Below are 15,480 nucleotides of genomic sequence, written 5' to 3' on the forward strand. Positions count from 1 at the left end.
ACAGCTGTGTTCTTACATAATCTGTGCTTGTCATCGCTCACCCTCACCTGTGAAGTGAGCAGAGAAGTATGCGTTTGTGGACAGGAGGAGAGTGTTCAAGAGGCAGGCTTGTTTGTGCCATTCTTATGAATATTTAGTATATATTTAATTCAAGTGCTCAAAATTTAGACGATGAATTTAGTCTTTCTTATGGAAGACTAGGGCTCTGAAATTGAGGACGAGGGTGACATTTGATGATTCTGATGCTTTGAGCAAATAAACTTAGATATTTAGCTGATTCTAAATAGATGCTCAGTGGTAGTTTTTATATTGGTACGAACAGTTTAAGGCTAGCAGGAATGGGTACATACATAGTTGAGATGTGTGGGATCTCATGGCAGCGCATGAGAATTTTAAAGGAGGGGAGGTGGTTATCAGTAGGATACTGAATGGAGAGTGGTCAGGGATTTAAATGAGACGATGGAGTGGGTATGTGGAAAACCGGAAGTGATACATGTAGATCCTGATGTATGGGTAGGAGAGAGGGATCTTCACTCAGATGGCCTTCACTTGAACCACATTGATATGTACAAGTTTAGGGGGTTTGTTTAAAACAATTATAAGGATTAACATCCAGGGGAATGAGGTGGATTAAGGGAAAGAAATGAATCATTATATATTATCTAAGTACAGTAAAACCTCATTAAGACGTTTCTGCAGGGGACAACATAAATGAACGTGTTAAGCGAGAAAACAAACTACTGTGTATACAAATAAAAACTATCTAACAGGGATATGGAAACACTAGATACGATTTTTTCTGACGTAGGGCATTTTATGTTGTGTATCCGTGGGTACAGTGAAAACTATATTTACCATTTCTAAAGATGAGAGGAAAGTATTAAAAGGTGTGAAAAACGTGAGAGAACAAATATGAAAACCTTTTCTGCTGGGGCTTATAAAATAACAAGTGCACTGAAAGGTGTAAAAAGTACCAAACAACAAATATGAAAACATATGCACAGGGACCAATAAAAATATCCAAGTATTATTTCTAAAACAAATGTTAGTAGAAGGCTTTAATACGGAACAGTGGGTTATTAAACATTATTTTCTGATCACACTCTTCGACAATGAATTGGAGGTTGCACTTGATCATGCGCGACCGGGAGGAATCAGGAGGAATGACTTTGACTGCCATTTTGAAAAACTTCGACCAAGTCGAATGATCGAGTCGAAACTCGAAGGTGCAAGTTCAAAATTTGCGACCTCTGCATGCTTGAAGTTGTGGATGCCCATCCACTTTCTGAAATATTTTAATATTGTCTTCATTAGTAAGGAATTTCATGACTTTTTCCCTATCCATATAGATACATGTAGATCCTGATGTGTGGGTAGGAGAAAGGGATCTTCACTCAGATGGCCTTCACTTGAACCACATTGATATGTACAAGTTTATGTACAAGACAAATATGCACCATGGTAGTCAGTTTCACACAATTATGTTCCTAATCCAGATATAGACTAACGTATCACGCAACAAAACTTCTGAATGGAATGCAAAATACAAGCACAAATAGGCTCACTTTTTTCGTAATCACGCAACTGTGGCGACAGCTCTTACCCAAGTTGGATATCACGTTTGTTTCATAAGAGATGACAAGTTACATTTTTAGGGCTAGGAAAAGATGTTATTGTACTCGTAGTAAGTGGTAATAGCGGAAATTCTTGATGCAATAGGTATGTTTATATGTTCCTAATCCAGATATAGGCTACCGTGTCACGCGACAAATATTCGCTACAGTTTAGCTCTCAACACAAAAGGTTTTATAACTTCTGAATGGAATGTGAAATACAAGCACAGATAGGCTCACTGTGTTATTCAGCAATCTTGCTGCTAACCGGCAAGCAAAACTGAACATTCCTAAGGCTAAGGGCTTGCTCCCCAAACATTCAGCTTGTCCTGTGAAGTTGAGGAATGAAAGGCCTTTTCCCGTAATCATGCACCTGTGGCGATAGATCTTACCTGAGTTGAAAATATTGGTTTTTTCACAAAGGATGACAAATAACATTTTCTGGGCTAGGAAAAATGTGATCATACTAAGCGGTAATAGCAAAAATTTGTGATATAATAAGTGAGGCATTTTTATGTAGATTTAATACGATGAGAATCAGGACTTCGAATTTACGTCATGCTAAGCGGGAAAATGTGTTAATGAGGAGCGAACTAACGAGGTTTCACTGTATATTGAATTATGTAATACCTCCATGGGTGGGGCGTAGATTACATCCATGGTATCCCCTACCTGGTGTAAGACTAGTAAGGGAAACCCTAGGGACTTCAGAGCATGGATTGGTGACCACTGGGCTCCTAGCTGAGACTGCCACTTTTTCCCTTGAGGGAATAATTTTTCGAAAAGATGTTTGTTTTTGAAGGCATTTTTCCATGATTATTGGACTTTATGGACGATATATAATCTTAATGAGGATCCTGATTGAATCTAGCCCTTACTTTCTGCCTTGATTCCTTTCTCAATATCGCCATTGCTTTTCTAGTACTCAACAACAGTAGTTGTAAATGATCTGAGTACAGTACTTGCATCCATGATTTTCCTTTTTATCTGCCTTTTGTATAGTTGAAACCTGAAACTCTCTAAATGTTCTATACATTGTCATTTTAGTGTTTGGATGGACCTGATCCAAAGTCAGAAAGACCTCAGTGGCTTCACGTCCATTCCCGGAACAGCAAATCCATTGATATCTCTCAGGTGAGTTTCTTGTCATATCATTGTAACTTGTAGATACAGGGTGTAAAATACAGCCTATTTATTTTATTTATTTAGTCTGATCCAGGACACCCTAGATTTGCCATAAGACACAGAATAATACACAATAACAATTTTGAGGGAAGATAAAAATTAATGTTTAAAAAATGATAGGTTACAATTAACCATGTTAAATGGCATGAACTTCATATAAATGGTGACGAAGAATCGAAACAGAGTATTTGATGAGTGAGACGACTATCTCATCTTGTAGACTTCTCGCCAGTTTATATTTTTGTTGCCATGTGATGAAAGATTTGGGAATTGTTCCCCTCGTGCCAAAGAAAAGTCCAATCACCGTAATTTTTTTAAGGTTATACGACTCAAGGATACTATGTACAAGATGTATTACGTACCCATAACAACTTACGGAGCAGAAACTTGGACAGTGACAAAGAAGGATGAGAGGCGAATACAGGCAGCCAAAATGAAGTTCTTGAGGAGTATGATACAGAAGCGTAGAAGAGACAAAATAAGGAATGAGAAAATCCGGGAAGAAATTGGAGTGGAAAAATTGAATGATAGAATAGAGAAGAGCCGACGAAGATGGTTTGGGCACATAAAGCGAATGAGCGATGAAAGAATGCCAAAAAAGGTGATGGAAATGCAAATCCAAGGAAGGAGAGGCCGTGGACGACCACGACTGAGATGGAAGGATACCATCCAACGCAGCATTATAGAAAGAAACCTGGACTGGGACACAGTGTTGGAGGAGGAGTGGTGGTAAGACCGAAGAAAGTGGAGAGGAACCATATTTGCCCCTACCTGGCTACAGCTGGATAAAGGGAAATGGTGATGATGATGATGGCAACTCAAGAAAGAAAGGGTTGGTTGGATTATAGATATCCTTTTTCTCATTGTCTACGTCAGTCGGCTGAGAGGCTGAAGATTCAAAGCGTACCTTAGGATCAATAATTTCTGTAGAGTTCCTCCGTCTGTCAATCGCTATAATATCAATCCTGCGAATGCTGCCTCTTTCGGTGATGCAGTGGACTTCTTCGTACACTTCTAGATTTTTGAGACGAAGAGCATTAGCAATCAGGTTTCTGATGATGTTATGGCGTTTGATCCTAAGCAGTTCTCCTTGAGGGCAACTCCCCAGCACATGTGGTAAGGTTTCATACTCACTGCAGTGACTGCAGTGGCCTGTGCTGGTAGAACGTCCTGGCAGAGTACGTACTGGTGCAACCATCGCGGTCATCTTCAACATCTCCCTCCATTCCGAACAAGTTAAACCATCCCTTTTGGTAGCGGAAGAATTAGCAGCAGGGACTTGAGCAAATAACTCAACACCTCTTCCTTTCTGTGGATATGCACACCAAGCTTCAAATTCGCGTGTTCTAAGTATATCGCGCAGTTGTCTAACAGATTTCGATGATGTCTTTTCATTGAGTTGAAGTTCAGAAAGGTAGCGAGTTTTTTTGCTGTGAAATTTCGAACAGCATTTACGTGCGAATCATTCACAGCTTCTAGCTTAAGATTGATGTTCAGCTGTTGAAGGTACGCTTCCCAAGTAGCGCACATTAATGCTAACCCTTTATATTTGTGGCTCGAATAGATCATACTTATTACATGTTATAAACCTCATTTTAGGTCCGTATTGAAAATTTAACAGTTCAACAATGATAAAGGTGTTTTAATTTATTCCACCTATTCAATACTTATATTATCATGTATAGTTGTTACATAATTAAATTCTTAGTTACATGGGACATGTTTCGCCCTCAATTAAGGGCATCTTCAGCCTAAATACAATAATCAAAAATACAACTAAATTAAAAGTGGACGTTAAATACAATCATCAAAAATACAACTAAAATAAAAAGTGGAAGTTAAAAGTTTAGTCTGTTCTTAAAATTCAGAACAATAAAATTGTGAAAAATGATAAAATAAAAAGATGCTAATGGAAAACTGTCTTATGATTAAACTATAATCTTGTCAGAGACTAAAACTTCTATTAAAATTCGAATTAAAACAGTTCATATAAAATATTGGAAAATCAAAGTGGTAGTAATAAAAAGCCAACGACATGAGGGCGTGTACACAAGCATAAACTTGATTGTCATGAATACAATCTTTTCAAGGCCGTTGATGAAATTCGTAGTAAGTAAGGCAGAAGCATCTATTGAAAAATTGTAAGAGGCCGTTAGCACCGGTAGGTAATAAAATGGCTGAATCCTTGCCAGAAAATGTCAACAGATGCAGAAATAAGTTTTATGTAAGTGGAAGTTGTTATTTCTTAACTACTGTTGAGTTGGTTGCTGCCCGTCTGTTGGCTCTGTTATAACACCAGACTTAGAGCCAACAGACGGGCAGCAACCAACTCAACAGTAGTTAAGAAATAACAACTTCCACTTACATAAAACTTATTTCTGCATCTGTTGACATTTTCTGGCAAGGATTCAGCCATTTTATTACCTACCGGTGCTAACGGCCTCTTACAATTTTTCAATAGATGCTTCTGCCTTACTTACTACGAATTTCATCAACGGCCTTGAAAAGATTGTATTCATGACAATCAAGTTTATGCTTGTGTACACGCCCTCATGTCGTTGGCTTTTTATTACTACCACTTTGATTTTCCAATATTTTATATGAACTGTTTTAATTCGAATTTTAATAGAAGTTTTAGTCTCTGACAAGATTATAGTTTAATCATAAGACAGTTTTCCATTAGCATCTTTTTATTTTATCATTTTTCACAATTTTATTGTTCTGAATTTTAAGAACAGACTAAACTTTTAACTTCCACTTTTTATTTTAGTTGTATTTTTGATGATTGTATTTAACGTCCACTTTTAATTTAGTTGTATTTTTGATTATTGTATTTAGGCTGAAGATGCCCTTAATTGAGGGCGAAACATGTCCCATGTAACTAAGAATTTAATTATGTAACAACTATACATGATAATATAAGTATTGAATAGGTGGAATAAATTAAAACACCTTTATCATTGTTGAACTAGATCATACTTGTCGGCGTGTCATTTGGAAGTTGTAGAATTTCTTTAAGTGCGCTTCTGATCATGTTGTCAGCTTTTAACAGACTTGGTTTGGGAATTTTTTCAACCGAAACGGTCTGGAAGGGGTATATCAGTGCAGAGCCAATAAACTGATTTATTACAGTCAGTTCTTGATGCGGTTGGAGTAAGTGTGTCCTGGTAATCTGATCTAAGTTAGCTTTCAATTTTTCAAGTACCTGATTTTCATTGAGGACTAAAGTCTGTCTGAAAGTTGCCCCTAAATATTTTATTTCTTCACTGTCATTTATACTTGTAATGTTTCCAGAGACTGTCACGATATCATCAGAATGAAGTTTACCATATTGGTAAAAATATTCATATTGAGTCAGTTCATACTCGAATTTAGCTTTCCGACATTTACGATCATTCTTAGAGGATCTCTGTGGGCTACTGGAGGTTTTATATTGTCAGTTGTTATTTTTGTAAATGGCACGTTTACGAGCTTCAACATATCCAGTAACTGGACTCTTTGGACCTGGCAGTAGGTCTGTAGCTGTGGCAAGGAAGTTTAAAAAATTAGTGACTTGTTCATTGAATTCAGCATCATTCAATTCATGCTGAAAAATACCTAGCCATTTACTCAGTTCGTCATGGTAAGGTTTATTTTTTTGCTCTCTTTGATCAGAGATTATTTCCAACTTCGTTGACTGACAATTTTTACTAGAAATAGGAATAGGATCTGAAGGTGGAATCTTAGGCTGGCTAGGTGTGGTCATAGTTGGATTCAACAAGCAAGCTCTGTATTGCTCTGGGTGTGATTTACTTATATGTATCTTAAGGCCTTTATACATTTGCCCGCAAAACTGACATTGTGTTTTGTTATCAGTGGTACTCTTATTGGTGTCATTTGTAGCCATAGTACAGGATGCATAACCTTGATAATATAGTTACAGATTATATTTGTCAATGATGATAATTTATTAGGCCTATAGACACTAATACTATGAAACTGAAGAATATATCAGAAAGTAGAGATGTGTAAAATATTTCGTCTTGTAAGTGCAAACAATGAATTGAAGGTATCATAGTAGGATATTTAAAGAGATTTAAAAGGGCAAGAAGAGAGAACATACCATATTTACTCTTATATCGGCTGCTCTTTTTATGCAAATGTTAAGGTCCCAAAATAATGGGTGCGGCTATTATGCGGAAAATTTCCAGACAACATTTTTAAAAGACCTGGGGACATATTGTAGGCATTGAAACTACTATTAGAGAGGTATTAATAATAACCAAGAGATGCTGCACTACTGCCAGTACAGCTTTTGACTGATACAACACTATAAGAAATGAATTGACAAGAGGGTCCACCTTTTCAGTACAATGTATCAAGTAAATAATATTATATCAGTCTTGGGACTGGTTTCAGCCACTTAGTGGCCATCTTCAGCCAAAATAAGATTGAACAGATTATATGATAACTAAAACATATGTATACAAGTCAAAGACATTGTTGCAGAAATAATAATTCTTCTTCTTCTTCATCCATTCCCTTTTACAGATTCTCTCTGGGTAGGATAGTGTATTAAAGCCCTCCACCTTACTTGATTTTTCCACCACTCCTCTTCTAGTACCTACTTTATTGCTATCGACTCCTCTATTTGCAATACAGTCCACAACAGAGCTCCTCCATCTCATTCTAGGCCGTCCCCTAGGCCTCTTTGCAGTCTGTGTATCCATCAATGTTCTCTTTGGTATTCTCTCTCCTAGTATTCTCATCATGAGTCCCAACCATTTTAGCTTTGCTATATCAATCTCTTCTGGAAGTTTACACACTCCCATGCTTCTCCTTATTTCCTCATTTCATATTCTATCTTGTCTTGTCTTTTTTTCCCTATATGCTTCTCAAGAACCTCATTTCAGCTGCTTGTATCTTACGTTGGTTCCGCTTAGTTAACGTCCAGGCTGCTGAAGCATAGGTCAGTATAGGTTTATAATAGGACGAGTGTAAAACCTTCTTGCACTTCATTGGCACATCTTTGTTCCATACAATGTCTCTCACACACTGGTAGAAACTTGCAGACTGCTGTATTCGTAAATCAATTTCTCCATCCAAATTTCCATCTTGTGGTATCACGCTGCCCAAATATTTAAAATGTTCGCTACTTCAAGGGGTTCATTTCCTATTTTTATCACTCCCTGGATTTTCTGTTACCTCTTGTCATGATCAAAGTCTTACTTTTCGCAGTACTAATCTGCATTCCAAAATTTCTTATCTCCTCATTCCATAAATTAACTTGTGTCTGTATTTCCTCTTTATCATCTCCCCAAAGTACAATGTCATCAGCAAAGAACATAGACTTTATTTGCTCGCCCATCATCTTCTTCTTGATATTATGTAGAATTCTGTCCATGATGATAATGAAGAGTAAGGGAGACAATACACTTCCCTGTCTTAAGCCTGCCTCAATTCTGAACCATTCAGTTTGACACACTTTGTTTCTAACACAGCTTTTGCAATTTTGATACAATGCTATGACTATCTGCATTGTTTCACGAAGAACAGAATTAGTAAATCTAATTAAATCTGTTAAACACGTCTCCAGTAGGCCTACAAAATTTAAAAATGACAGTCAGATTTTTTTTTTTTTTTTTACTTCTTCTTGAGCTGATTTTGATACAGTAAGAGGGGAATGCTTGCTCACTCATTTTTAATTGAACATAATATCCCATTAGCTGCTGCTGATCATGCTGGTGCTCTGTTTAGGAAAATTCGTGTAGCTTTTGGTGTTCCCAAGTATGATAGGATATCCAGGCTAATGCTTTCTGTTATGACTCTACCGTACAGCAATGCTGTGTGTGAACGTGTGTTCAGCTTGGTGAAAAAGAACTAAAATCAGTTTAGGTCTTCAATGTCAAATGAAATTCTGGATTCTATTTCTGTTTTGAAAAACAGAAGTGTAACTTGAGTAGTTTTCCTCCACAATTCCCGAAGAAAGCAAACAAAGCAACTCATCTCCATCTGTCCTCTCCAACCTGTGATGGATAATAGCCTGCATACTGTGAACTTAACAGAATTTTGTGAATAAGTATACATGTTTAGTTTAATTTTGATGGTGACATTCATATTTTGACCCGCAAGTTTAAAGTGCAGAAAAACATTGTTCTTGTACTGTGTGAAATGTTCGCAGTGTTAAGTGAAAGTAGATGAGCACTCATCAAGATGTAACTTTGTGTAAGTATTTAATTTCAGGAGTAATCATAACACGTACAGTAGAATTCCGCTGTAACAAACACCAGTATAATGAAATTTTCAAAATAACGATTTTTTTTTTGTCCCTTCCTTTTCCCTATGTGTTGTATGTTAAAATATTTCATTTTAACGAATTTCGTAGTTTCAGTTTAACGAATTAAAATTGAGCTCTTTTCTTTACCAGTTTGACCATATTTTCTCAAATTAAAACCAAAATTCATCCTGTTTTATGACCAACATTTTTCTTGTTACATTATTTCGTTATTCAGATGATATGATCGCCATTTTCCATATATGCACCGTACGCGATCAAGAAGGCAATCGCTTTTGTGTAACCAATACACTTCGTCCAGTTCTCACATATGGTATGGAACTTATTTGGGAAAGACTAATGGTGTCCGACCTTCGAACTATTGAAAATGTAAAGGCCAGATTTCTGAAATGAACACTGGGCATCTCCAAAATGTCACCATCACGACTTGCGTATGAATTATCCAAAGAAACTTTTTTACTGGAGGATTTGAAAATAAGAATGCAGCTTTCACATACGCAGCAAGAAGAAGTAGTTCTCCAAGAGAGAAAGAGAAAACAAACAGAAATCAGCCTGGATTTTTATTCAGCTTTCTTAAACACGAGACCACTGGTATTTCTGACATTAAAGTTATTAAGTTCTCAATGTCTATTTCAGGTTCCATAATGACCACTGTTCACCAATCACACAGGAAAAGAAAAAAGCACATGAATAACTTTTAAATTGAAAATGAGAAATAAATACTGTATGTCAAATGGGTGAGAGCAGGCCTACTTTTGTTTATCGTCTAAATCAGTTTCTACTTTCTTATAGGTACACTATCGGGTTCTGTACTGATGTCGCGGGCACGGTCGATCCGTTGTATATGACGACATGCATAAAAACTAATGCCCAGTAACAAGTAACGGTGGGCGTGGGACCGCAACTCACCACGGACTGCCCGCTCAAACATTTCTCCCACGCGCTGTTACTCTCCGCCTCCGCATCATCTGAAAGATTCTATTTGAACAATCCGTTCTTAGTTTAGGCCTAGGCGGACTGGCAGCTAAATGCGGAAGCGGGTCAAACCCGCACTGTCTGAAAGAGGCCTCGTGAACGTAAAATTAAGTACCAACACCACACGTCAGACACAAAGAGAATAAGACTGGCTTGGGACTGATGCCCCCTGCAGCTGTAGGCCGACACACAATCGCGCTACGCGGCTGTGAAATTAAGTTCTCTACCAAATCTTTACTCAGGTCAGTTGTCGCTGGCCTCTCGTGCGCGTAACATGGCCAGGAATGACAATTTAAATTGCTTATGGTGGGAGTTTCGAACATACTAAAGAGTGACGTAAATGTGCTATCCAGGTTTCTTTACCATGAATGTAATAGAACATGTCCTGGGACTTTGGAATAATAGCATAATAACCAGGGAAACGCGCTAGAGAGGGACGTCTTAACCAGTTTTGACTGTAGTTGGTCTGTTATTGGACATCATAAATTTTCCAGCTAACTCATTCCTGGTTGCCAGTGTTTCGCCCCAGTGTGCTAAATTGGGCTCATCAGTTTGTAAATAGCACACCTACAAAGACACACGACTAGTGCATACCATGGAGGCCACTGCGTAGTCTACTTGGGGTCACCGGCAGTGCCAATGCACTGTGAGAGACTTTGTCTCATTTTCACTGGTATTATAAATTTACTCATTCGGGACAAACATTTCAGGTTCCCTATGGGAATCAACATCTATAGCATTCTCATCATGTGTCCAAACCATTTTAACTTTGCTATATCAATCTTTTCTTGAAGTTTACACACTTCCACTTCTTATTATTATTTCCTCATTTCGTATTCTATTTTATCTTTCCTTTCCCTGTATGCTCCTCAAGAACCTCATTTCAGCTGCTTGTGTCTTACTTTGGTTCCACTTAGTCAACGTCCAGGCTGCTGAAGCATAGGTCAGTATAGGTTTATAATAGGAGGAGTATAAAACCTTGCACTTCATTGGCACATCTTTGTTTCATACAATGTCTCTCACACACTGGTTGAAACTTGCAGACTGCTGTATTCTTAAATCAATTTCTCCATCCAAATTTTCATCTTGGGACATCATGCTTCCCAAATACTGCATTTAAGAAAATTTACTACTTCAAGAGGTTCATTTCCTATTTTTATCACTCCCTGGATTTTCTGTTACCTCTCGTCATGATCAAAGTCTTGCTTTTCGCAGTACTAATCTTCATTCCAAAATTTCTTATCTCCTGATTCCATAAATCAACTTGTGTCTGTATTCCTCTTCATTATCTCCCCAAACTACAATGTCATCAGCAAAGAGCATAGACTTTACTTGGTCGCCCGTCATATTTTCCTTGACATTATGTAGAATTCTGTCCATGATGATAATGAAGAGTAAAGGAGATAATACACTTCCCTATCTTAAGCCTGTCTCAACTCTGCACCATTCAGTTTGACCCACTTTGTTTCCAACACAGCTTTTGCAATTTTCATACAATGCTATGACCATCTGCATTGTTTCATTCCCAATCTTTGCCTCTGTCAGTGTTTTCCATACCAAATTCCTACTCTGTCTCTTATTTGTTTTTCCATGATTCTTTCAAGGATCATAGCTGTATGAGGTATCTGTGTCACACCTCTGTAATTATAACTTTAAAATACATATAAAACAAAAATTATGGTTGTGATCTTCTTGTCATAATATGATGTCTTTAAGCTGAGTTAGGATCTCAGGCAGTGAAGTAAATCTGGAAATGATAGCCAGAATTAGGAATGAATAAACAGACAGAAAATAAATTAAAAAGGAGAGAAATATTATTAATGAGACTCACCTCTATAGTCTAATGTCTGATGTGGAAAACACACACCGACATGCTGGAGGAAGCAAGCACGTCATGGAAACAAGTACTGACCTGTTGTAGGAAGCAGGCAATGGAAACAAAGGAGATACCGTAGGGTGAGGAGGGGAATAGGAGGGGGGTAAAAAAAAAAGGAAGGGGGAGGGAGGGGAGAAGAGAGAAGGGGTGACTAAGGTGGGGCTCAAAGATGCGGAAAGAAAGACTTATGCTGATAGCTGTTTGTGATTTGGTAGACTAAATGTAAAAGTAGATAAAAAATTGTTGTTTTTCTTTTTGAAGGTGGTTGAAGGCTGGTGTTTATGGTTATTAATGATTTTCGCTATAAGGAAGCTGTTGTAGCCATTGAATTAAGCTATACTGCGAATGGTGTTTAAGAAAAAATTATTTTTATCTGAGACATGATTACTAAAGATAAGAATTCAGAGGTCAAATAAAATGTTTGATTTCTCTGAAATTTCATTTAGATTGAAGTTAGGATTGAAAAACTGTTCCAGATGGATAGAACAATTTTCATAATATTGAGCAGGGGGCCATTTTCTGTCTTGGTTGATATTAGTGAACTTATGGTTAATATCACCCATGTGCTGTCCCATGACCAAAAATCTGTTGTATTTCAGGGCATTAACATGCTCTAGTTATCTTGTATGGAAGCTCCTATTTGTTTGACCAACATAAGATGCGTCACAATTATTGCAATTGAGTCTATAAACACCTGACTTGGTGAACTTGTTACTATGATTAATGGAATTGGTATTGTGTTTCTGTTACAAGTTTTGAAGGCTATTTTGACATCATGCTTTTTAAATATGTTTGTGATTTGGAACACTTGTTTATTACTAAATGTAAAAGTAGGTAAAAAATTGTTAAGTTTTTTCTTTTTTAAGGTGGTTGAAGGTTGGTGTTTATGTTTATTAATGATATTCTATATAAAGAAGCAGTTGTAGATATTAAATTTAGCTATACTACGAATGGTGTTTAATTCATTTTTAAGTTCTTCATTAGTCAGCGGGATGCTAAAAGCATGGTGTACCATACTATGGTTTGCTGCACATTTATGGGCATGTGGGTGTATGTATCACCCAAGACATGAAAATTCTCAAGTTATAGAAAAAGGCTCCCTGCTCAATATTATGGAAAATTGTTTTATCCGTCTGGAACAGTTTTTCAATCCTAACTTCAATCTAAATGAAATTTCAGAGAAATCAAACATTGACTGTTCTAAGTATTCTATAGTAGCACAATTACTTATTCAATTATATTGAATTGTATTATATTTATCTATATACTTACTTTCCCGCGACCGAGGAAAATTACTGGATCTTCAAGCTATCTCCATTTTACTTTGGCGTTTGAAACCACAGTGCCTGATATTGAATGTGTCGCGCTGATCACCGGGAGCTGGCAAGTTGCTTCAATGGATCTACTTGTCTTCAACTCCTGCACGATCATGGATCTTCGTATGTGTTCGATTGTGATGTGACTTTGTGCCTGACAGTGTTTAAAAACTTGCTTATTTAACCGTTCTCCGCTATTCGTAAACATTGTGAGACTTTGCCTAGCGCTGCGTGTGCCATGCTGCCGCTCAGAGAATTGCGCACTGTTTTCTTTTGACTGACTTTCATTTGACTTCTTCTGAGTTTTACAGTGTCTACCCCTGTTCATTTATATCGCCTCTTCTGCTGATTCGGAGTGTACTTAATCTTTTCCTTTTCCTATGCATTGTTTTTCATGTTTTAATCGGCTGACGATGACCTGGACTAGGGTCGAAACCGGTACCATTTCTACTTATTATTAAATGGGAATGTAATTTACTACATTTCTTATTCTTTTGTATTGAATAGGTTGAAACTATTTATCAATTATTTCAATTTTAAGTGTAATGTTCTTCAATACAGAACAATGAAATTTTTAACTTTAAATCCTCCAGCATGTCGGTGTGTGTGTTCCACATCAGACATTAGATGTACTGTACATTTCACTATAGAGGTGAGTCTCATACATAATATTTATCTCCTTTTTAATTTCTTTTCTATGTGTTTATTCATTCCTAATTCTGGGTATCATTTCCAGATTTTCTTCATTGCCTGAGGTCCTAACTCAACTTAAAGACATCATATTATGACAAGAAGATCAAAATCATAATTTTTGTTTTATATGTATTTTAATGTTATAATTATTCCTGCAACATTGTCTTTGTCTTGTATACATATGTTTTAGTTATCACATAATCTGTTTAATCTTATTTTAGCTGAAGATGGCCACTGTATGTATGTTATGTATGTTGGGTATTCAGCCCAACGGCTGGTTGGATCCTCAACAGGTCCACCATTAGCTGTCATAGATGGCCTAGGTGTCACTGAGGAGGCGTAGTGGGGAAATGAGGAGTGAGGTAGTTTCCCGTTGCTTTCCTCATGGACCCAGAAGTTGCTGTTGCATATCAGTCTGCCAAGCCCACTGAAATGCCTGCACCAACCAATCCTATGAGCAACATTTTCACACCATTCATAGCAAAGACTGGCTGCATAAGGAATGGCATTACTAGCATCATTCATATCTCGGCCACTTTCATATTGTCAAAGCCAAGGCACAGATCAATGAAAGTATCAAATTAATTCTAGCCCACACCAGAAGACATAATGCACGGTAAACTCTACATCTTGCTAGCAAAGGCCAAGATGGTCACTGTGTGGTTGAAATTAGTCCCAAGACTGATGTATATTATTTACTTGATGTCCGGCTCCATAGCTAAATGGTTGACGTGCTGGCCTTTGGTCACAGGGGTTCCGGGTTTGATTCCCGGCAGGGTCGGGAATTTTAACCATCATTGGTTAATTTCTCTGGCACGGGGGTTGGGTGTATGTGTCGTCTTCATCATCATTTCATCCTCATCATGACGCGCAGGTCGCCTACGGGAGTCAAATCGAAAGACCTACACCTTTACAGAAAAACAATATATATACAAATCTCCACCTTATCAATACAAATTTATTTCACATTAAGCAGGTAAATATAGTCAAATAGTCAAGACTAGTTTCGACCCCTAGGGGGTCATCCTCAGTTGACATGCATTAAAAAATTGTATTGTTCATAAAAACATCACATATAGTGGTAAAAGTTTAGACTAATTTAGACTGATCATTAATGTTGGTATGTCTAATGCATGACTAGTGTGCATCGTTCATGAAGACACATATCACCTTACTGCTACTACCATCCAATTTTTAGGTTATATAATATGGAACACACATGTTTGTGTAATTCAACAGTGGCAAGTTCAACTATATACACAATTGGCTATTGATTAGTCACATGAAAGTACAGAACACTGGCTTGAACATTTCTGATTGAGGTGTCAATGCAACACCTTACTTGCATACATCCTAGAAGCTAAATTCAGTTTGTAAGGCCCATTACTTCTGATTGAAACTTAGTATGAAGTTAAAATTTGAATAAAAATATTTGCTAATGTAGACATTAAAATGTTGTTAAAATGGGCATATAGTCAAACACAGTGGTATGTATGCCACACATGTCTAGTTAAAAATACATTACATTGATGTTGTTTATGTGCGGTA

General features: G+C 37.2%; 1 protein-coding gene across 1 annotated transcript in view; it reads left to right on the forward strand.

The window, feature by feature from the left end:
- Positions 1-15,480, forward strand: part of LOC136878971 (pre-piRNA 3'-exonuclease trimmer) — a 203,888-nt gene that overhangs the window by 89,016 nt on the left and 99,392 nt on the right. The window contains exon 10 of the mRNA XM_068228903.1: positions 2,661-2,747. Within this exon, the coding sequence (XP_068085004.1) occupies positions 2,661-2,747 (87 nt within the window). The remainder of the gene's footprint in view (positions 1-2,660; positions 2,748-15,480) is intronic.

Source organism: Anabrus simplex, chromosome 8 (genome assembly GCF_040414725.1).
Source record: "Anabrus simplex isolate iqAnaSimp1 chromosome 8, ASM4041472v1, whole genome shotgun sequence".
NCBI classification, from domain to species: domain Eukaryota; kingdom Metazoa; phylum Arthropoda; class Insecta; order Orthoptera; family Tettigoniidae; genus Anabrus; species Anabrus simplex.